Source organism: Hippocampus guttulatus, chromosome 15 (assembly GCF_054856545.1).
Source record: "Hippocampus guttulatus isolate MCC_2025c chromosome 15, RoL_Hgut_1.0, whole genome shotgun sequence".
Classification (NCBI taxonomy): Eukaryota; Metazoa; Chordata; class Actinopteri; order Syngnathiformes; family Syngnathidae; genus Hippocampus; species Hippocampus guttulatus.
In genome coordinates this window covers 13,719,325-13,727,437 of record NC_141275.1, presented here as the reverse complement: position 1 = coordinate 13,727,437, position 8,113 = coordinate 13,719,325, and the positions used below count along the sequence as shown (strand labels likewise).

Genomic DNA, 8,113 nt, shown 5'->3' with positions numbered 1-8,113 from the left:
TTACTTTCCATGGTCGTTTTATTATTATTCATTACAATGCTGTATGTAGAAATGAGATACGATATGACGATGAGCCGCCCAGCTGTCGCGAGATTCGGCGAGACTATAAGTTAAGGGAACATGGCGACGTCTAATTTGCTAAAGGTAGGAGCCCACTCCAATTTAATTAATTCTCATGTATGGGCCGCCGAAGTGCGTGTCACCCTTGAACCGTCCCGTCGCCGTGAGTGTTTCCCGCTCCCGGAAGACCCCAGTCTGCAGACCACCGCAAGTGTTATGCTCTTTGACGCCGGCGCGGGAAGAATTTTAACTTGACTAGCATTAGCTCCCTGCCAGAGATTTAGCTCAATGGCAAAGCTACAACATTAGCTTTCTTAAATGAGGGCAGTGGGGACAGCGGAAACATGCGAAGGGTAGAAGCAAGGTAGGAAGGCCTGGCTGTGAGAGGTCCGCGTCATCCGGCGGGACGTGTTTTTGTCCGCGCGACCCCACGCAGGAGCCGCGATATCATCTGTCAAATCAGTCAGGCACACACAGGAATCTGCAGCTGACTGACTGGCCCCTTTCAAACCCACACTCAGGTTCTGCCAAAAGGCAACTGGCTGGGGTATTTTCTGCACACTGAGCCGCCACTAAACCCACCCGCTGGCGTCAAACGCAGCCTAACAGTCACCTATTTGGCTTGGTTCTCAAATTAGTAATTATGCATATCGACAGGGTGCACAAGTACATGATGGAGAGTTGCAGAGTACTCAAGGGACAAGCATACATACATGCATGCTTTTCTTAAGAATATCCACTCGATATGATATATTTGATGTAGGCTTACCACAGCCTTGAAACCAGGGGTTCTCAAATTTACATTGCAACTATTTGTGCCCTGCGATGTGTGAGCCCCACTTCTCACCCGAAACTCGGCTACGATAGGCTCCGGGTCCAAATGAATGAGGACCACTCCTATGGATGGAACTGATGTTGATATATTTGTGTTGGGTTTGTTGAGTGATAGTCAGTCGGACAGAGGTTGCAGTGGAGTTCCTCAGAGAATTGTTTTAGGTCCTGTCATTTTGTTTTCTGTATGATCAAAGTGTTTTGTATAAAGCAAGAGTGGTTAGTGCGTCTGCCTCACAGTCCTGTGGTTAGGTGGACAAGTTTTGGCTATGGTCTTCCTGTGTGACCTTAGGCACATTCTCTCCATTTTTCATGAATAACTCTCAATCATCCATGAGTAGGAATGCTGCTTTGTCCACGTGGTCCCTGCAATAGGTGGTAAAGGACCCACAGTTTAATATTTACTCTATTATCACTCATATAACTGATGTTCTTCTTGTCTTTTCTTCCCTCGCAGAACAAAGGCTCCCTTCAATTTGAGGATAAATGGGACCTGATGCGTCCCATCGTACTAAAGCTGTTAAGGCAAGAGTCGGTCACAAAGCAGCAGTGGTTCGACCTTTTCTCGTGAGTTTGGGCTGTTAAAAAAAGTTAATACCGCAGGGAAGCTTTAGGTGATGTCTTAATCCTTCTGCAGAGACGTCCATGCTGTCTGCCTGTGGGATGATAAAGGTCCCGCCAAGATCCACCAGGCCCTTAAAGAGGACATCCTAGAGTTCATCAAACAAGCACAAGCAGTAAGGCTGAAACTACAATGGGGGATTTATCACTTTACATCTTCACACTTGTAATATACAAGCCAAATTTATTTTTATTACCATATTTTTACGACCATACGGCGGACTGTATTAAAAGACGTAGTGTCAGTTATGTGTGCCATTACTGTGCACGCTACATGCACGCTAGCATATGTTTTCAAAAAGGCAGTGAGAGCAAAACAGTTGTACTTAGAAGTATTTAACAATGGCGCCTATTTTTAAGGAAAACGCATCCAATGTTTGCTGCTGTTTTCTCAAAGCGGGTGCTGAGTCACCAGGATGACACGGCCCTGCTGAAGGCCTACATCGTGGAGTGGCGCAAGTTCTTCACGCAATGCGACATCTTGCCCAAGCCATTCTGCCAGTTGGAGATCACACTGATGGGCAAGCAGGGCAGCAACAAGAAGTCCAACATGGAGGACAGCATCGTCCGGAAAGTGAGTGACCGAATGTCAGGCGAAAGATTGACGCAGGGTATTTTAATGACTGCCGCTTGTCTTGACCCCCCCCCCCCCCCCCCCCCCCCCCCCCCCGCAGCTGATGTTGGACACGTGGAACGAGTCAATCTTCTCCAACATTAAGAACAGGTTACAAGACAGCGCAATGAAGCTGGTCCATGCCGAGCGGCTGGGGGAGGCCTTCGATTCGCAGTTGGTCATCGGAGTGCGAGAGTCCTACGGTGAGCAGCCATCTACTGCAGTGGAGCCATGTAGCAACCCGAGACTAGTAGCAAACACCAAGTGATATCAATCGAAGCGCACATTGCTAAATAGTGTCATTTCCTCATGCAATATGTCGCTCTCTTCGTTCCCGCAGTGAACCTGTGCTCAAACCCCGAGGACAAGCTTCAGATCTACCGGGATAACTTTGAAAAAGCCTACATGGATTCCACTGAGCGCTTCTACAGAACGCAGGCGCCCGCCTACCTCCAACAAAACGGCGTCCAGAACTACATGAAATATGTGAGCTCAAGTCATGATTGCATCGAGAGCATTTAATAAATACACAGAAATAACGTTTGAACGTGAATACTGTCTGTGCTCTATTAGGCTGATTCCAAGCTGAGGGAAGAGGAGAAACGTGCACTACGATATCTGGAGACAAGGCGTGACTGCAACTCTGTACAAGCGGTGAGTGTGAAAGACTAATGTACAAACAAGTATACTTTTTCGAGTTGATATTTTCTGTTTAACTCATTGAGTACCAGACAATTCTGGACCAAGTCTGAAAAGACGTTTAAAAACGTCTTTGGGAGTGAATGAGTTAATGTATAAGGGCTTATGGCAATCCCTCCCTGGAAAATAAAAGAACAATTAGTTCATTACAAAAAAACGTTTGAAGCAAAGTCATTGCCTCAAAGCTCTGCAGGGATCTTTTTTTTTCCACATGGACTAATGTTACGACAGTCACTCCACATTTAGAAGGAAGTTGCCGCTTCTTCGTATTTTGTGGAAAACTGATTCTGTTCCGCTTCCCAGTTAATGGAGTGTTGCGTCAACGCTCTGGTAACGTCCTTCAAGGAGACCATCTTAGCCGAGTGTCCGGGCATGATCAAGAGGAATGAAACAGAAAGTGAGTACTACCTTCACTTTGGAGCCCGGAATCAACCATGACCAAAACCTTTGCGCACAGAGAATCCCTTTACTGTTTTTGCCTCTTTCCGATGCAAAAGAGCTGCACCTGATGTTCTCGCTGATGGACAAAGTGCCGAGCGGCATCGAGCCCATGCTTAAGGACCTGGAGGAACACATCATGAGCGCCGGCCTTGCAGACATGGTGGCCTCCGCCGAGACCATCACCTCTGTGAGTGCTGCAAAGGACCTTCTTCTGTGCTTTCTATTTTCCTCTCCTAGGTTTATTTTTAAACCTCCCCCAATAAAAAATAAAAAAAAACTGCCTGCAGGGAAACCTTCCCCACAGGCATCAGGAGCCCCAGTGGGACCCCATAACAGAAATAAAAGGCACTTTTTGGAGCCATCGATTTTTCTACTTGTTATCATGGTCGTTCCTTTCCAGACGTACAGTATATTTGCTTTTTTCGTCGCAGGACTCTGAGAAGTACGTGGAGCAACTGCTCACGTTGTTCAATCGCTTCAGTCGGCTGGTGAAAGAAGCCTTCCAGGACGACCCCCGTTTCCTCACCGCCAGAGACAAAGTGAGTCCCGCTTTGGCCGGTGAATCTTTTCCACCACACCGGCCGGCATGTCAGCGTTTCCGGTGGCACGGTTTTTCGGTTTTCTCAGTGTCTGCGGTGCCGTGCAGTGCAAAGGCGACAAATGAATTTGTTTGTTCTCAATTTCTCCTCACGTCTTCGCAGGCCTATAAAGCCGTCGTCAACGATGCCACTATATTTAAACTAGAACTTCCCATGAAACAGAAAGGGTAAGACATTATGCCATCCCTCCCTCAAATAACAAACAATACTATATCATGTGACCGTACTTTATTTGCAGTGTGGGCTTGAAAACACAACCTGAGTCAAAGTGTCCAGAGCTGCTGGCCAACTACTGCGACATGCTGCTCAGGAAGACTCCACTTAGCAAGAAGCTCACGTCGGAGGAGATTGAGGCCAAGCTCAAGGAAGTGGTGTGTTTATTGTTTAGTTTTTTGTTTTTTTTTGCTTGTCTGTTGGTGCACATAAATGTATCCAATGTTGCAAATGACACGTGCCAAACCGTGGCCCAATTAGTCTCTGAGTTCTGGAAAAGGACTATCACAACACAATTGGCAGTTATGAAGTGCATTCGGCGGGATGCATTCTGCATTTGAATTATGTTTGTATAGGCAAATTTTATTAATACAGCTCTTGGATTGGAGCTCATATAACTCATGTACCTAATGAAGTGCCCCTCTGACTATATATTCCCCTTCGTGTCTTGCTTCTCTTCCACATGTTGTTTTGCAGTTGTTGGTTCTGAAGTACGTCCAGAACAAAGATGTGTTCATGCGCTACCACAAGGCCCACCTGACCCGCCGCCTCATCCTGGACATCTCGGCAGACAGCGAAATTGAGGAGAACATGGTCGAGTGGCTCAGGGTAAGATCAAGTCTAAAAAGTGGCCGCAAATATTCTCAAATCTTCTATCCGTCGCCAACGTTTTTCTGTCACATCCTTGATCCAAACAGGAAGTGGGAATGCCGGCGGACTACGTCAACAAGCTGGCCAGGATGTTTCAGGACATTAAAGTGTCTGAGGACCTCAATCAGTCTTTCAAAGAAATGCATAAACACAACAAGCTGGCTCTACCAGGTGAAAGACAAGAGAGCGAAGCTCAGTTTGTCGCAGGGGATCTGCGGTCATCTGAGTAACTTAAAAGCCTCAATGTTCCTTTAGCTGACTCGGTCAACATCAAGATCCTGAATGCTGGCGCTTGGTCACGGAGCAGCGAGAAAGTCTTTGTCTCGCTGCCCACGGAGCTGGAGGACTTGATCCCGGAGGTGGAAGACTTCTACAAGAAGAACCACAGCGGACGCAAATTACATTGGCATCACCTCATGTCCAACGGCATTGTGGGTGTCACCTGCGCACAGAGCTTATTTGACTGTGTGGCTGTACATAAAGTGTCTGACACTTAAACTATGACTTGACTTGTTGGGTCCCCCCCCCCCCCCTCCCCTCCGCCACAGATCACCTTCAAGAACGAAGTGGGCCAGTATGACCTGGAGGTGACGACCTTCCAGCTGGCTGTGCTCTTTGCCTGGAACCAGAGACCCCGGGAGAGGATCAGCTTCGAGAACCTCAAACTCGCCACCGAGCTGCCCGACGCAGAGCTGCGACGCACACTCTGGGTAAAAAACCCCCCCCCCCAAAAAAACCGCCGTTTGAAATTGAAAACATTCTCCATGTTGTGACACTGGTTGACTTCCAAGTAGTTTTCATTGGATAACAGTTTTTCCCCATATGAATTAATGTGCCTTGAACTAATTCATTTTGAAGTTCTTAGTCTACAAGTCAGAGAAGTTACCAGGTGTGTAGTAAACCTAAAATAAAGTAAAACGACTCACCGACATTTAAGACGCCCGATTGACACGCAACGCTAACTAATTGCACAGTAAAAGAAGCTCCTCTTTCCGTTAGCTTTTCAGCTACGTGCTCGTGAGCATTTACTAGTTCAAATAAATGAGGCTCTCGAAATGGTATAGAAAATGGATGGATGGATGGATTTGTCGGGTGAACTTCACGTCTCTTTATTCTCCAGAATTCTCAACCATCTTACCTCTCCCCTCCTTTTGTTCCAGTCCCTGGTGGCGTTTCCCAAGCTCAAGCGGCAGGTGCTGTCCTATGACCCCGCGGTGTCGTCGCCCAAAGACTTTGCCGAAGGAACGTTATTCTATGTCAATCAAGAGTTTTCTCTTATGTAAGCAAATGTCTTAAGTCACTCACTGTATTTCCTCAAGTAGTGGTCCCTCCTCCGAGGCGCACCGTCCGCAGTTATTCGCCCGGTGCGCCCTCCTCCTCCTTTTCCCATCGGGGGAGTGCTGATGCATATTCTATATCGGAAAATAATTACCATAAATGAAAATGAAATGATCAAACTAACTGTCAGAAGAACCTGCAGGTGGACGTGGATTTAATTATTGGTTATGTTTGCATACGTATACTTCCAGAAAAAACTCAAAAGTTCAGAAACGGGGAAAGATCAACCTGATCGGCCGACTGCAGCTCACCACAGAGAGAATGCGAGAGGAGGAGAACGAGGGCATCGTCCAGCTCAGGATACTCCGGACACAGGTACGCCCACCAGCATTATCATGCAAAGAGAGCTTCCTACTGTGCACCATCTTGATGCCGTCCACTTTTTTTTGTCATACAGGAGGCCATCATCCAGATCATGAAAATGAGGAAACGCATCAACAATGCGCAGCTACAAACCGAGCTGGTAGAGATCTTAAAGAACATGTTTTTACCACAGAAGAAGATGATCAAGGAGCAGATTGAGTGGCTAATCGACCACAAATACATCAAGCGGGACGAGGCCGACATAAACACCTTCATCTACATGGCATAGCACAACGGTTTGGACTTATGGCTTCTTTTTTTTTTTCCGCCCCTCCTCAATCGGGCCTGATGGACGCTAGAAGAATACTTCCAGGCCCCCATGACCACAGCCACATCATCAGCCCCCACCGCGCCGCCCCCGTCCTCTATTTAAAATCAAATCCTGTGCAGGGAGGCATGAATCAACTGACTATTTAAAAACACTTCCTGCCTTAAACTTGTATGAAGAGGAAAAGCAAAGTCTGCACCTAGTGGTTGTAACTGTTTTTATTTGGAAGGCTGTATTTCATTCTTTGTTTTACTCCTTTCGGAATGCTACTACAGTGTGCTGGCTTGCTGGCTCCCACCCGACGCTTGTGGAATTCTACAGACAAACGCTGGAGGATCTTGTTGGGGGGGGGGGGGGGGCGATAAACACCCATGCTCCACTTTTTGTGTGTTTTCCAGTGCGAGCGAAGCCTCCACAGCGCTTCGAATACAACTCGTCGCTTCAAGGCACTGTGGGGGTTTGGGGTTTGTTTGTGTTGTTGTTGTGAGAGTAAGTATCACTTAATCAGGACTTCTTTTTTTTTTCGTACAGTGCCAGATCGACACATCAGCCTCTTTTACCCCCTCAGGATTCAAATCTCTGTTTTCTGAAGGGTGATAAAGAAAGCTGTAGGACGGACGTTTTGGATTTCGAAATGTCCTATGGGTCAACGAAGGTCAGTGTCGGAGGTTCAAAGCGGGTGAGGAGAAGCCCAAGTCAGTATTAAGTTTCAAGAGCTTTTCAGCGGTGTGTACCGTGAGATGTGAATAAATAAAATAAACAGCACCTTAACATGAAAGTGTTTGCTGAGGCGCCTTTTTGTACCTGCCTTTGTCACAAATGTTCCTGGACGAGTGTCCTGGAATGAATGAATCCTGCAGTAGGTGGCGTAGTAGAGCAGAACTTTGTAAGAATATGACAATTGTATGTTTTTTATTAGCCAATGAAAATGAGAACTTTGGTGTTCCTTACAATCAGTATCTATTGAGTTCATTTCTTTGTATTTTTTGTTTTTGTTTTTGTTTTAATCTATTACTTGAAAAATCCATTTTTAGTCTGTGTTGTCACATGAATACAGGATGTGCCAAAAGTATGTGTTCGGAAAAAAGAAGGCGGTCAAGCAGAAACAAATGTAGGTTGGAGCGAAGGAATGAATGATTTAAAGGTGCATGGAACAAACAGGTGTGAAAGAAGGAAGGCAATTTTGACGTAGGATATAGAGCTGTCATCATGCGTCAATAAAGTGTGTCTGAAGGCAGGAAGGATGGAATGAAGGCAGAGATGAAGAGTGAAGTATATTTTATTTTTTTTACATGTATACAGGAGACATAAAGGGAATCGATTTTAATTAGGCGGCTTGTTTTCTTAATCACAGCATATTGCATCCTCTTATTTGTGACAAAGAGCTGGGGGATTACAACAGGCCGCTCGGCTCTG

At 46.3% G+C, this 8,113-nt stretch overlaps 1 protein-coding gene across 1 annotated transcript; it reads left to right on the top strand.

Annotated features, from left to right (window-relative positions):
- Positions 1-103: 103 nt before the first annotated feature.
- Positions 104-7,475, top strand: LOC147194014 (cullin-5). Its single transcript, XM_086131734.1, has 19 exons — positions 104-144; positions 1,349-1,458; positions 1,529-1,628; positions 1,910-2,086; positions 2,187-2,328; positions 2,466-2,611; positions 2,699-2,779; positions 3,128-3,221; positions 3,322-3,452; positions 3,697-3,804; positions 3,967-4,031; positions 4,103-4,235; positions 4,555-4,686; positions 4,776-4,899; positions 4,984-5,159; positions 5,277-5,438; positions 5,889-6,007; positions 6,258-6,381; positions 6,464-7,475. Exons 1-19 carry the CDS (start codon positions 121-123, stop codon positions 6,656-6,658), a joined length of 2,343 nt encoding a protein of 780 aa, XP_085987860.1. The 5' UTR covers positions 104-120; the 3' UTR covers positions 6,659-7,475.
- Positions 7,476-8,113: the final 638 nt, after the last annotated feature.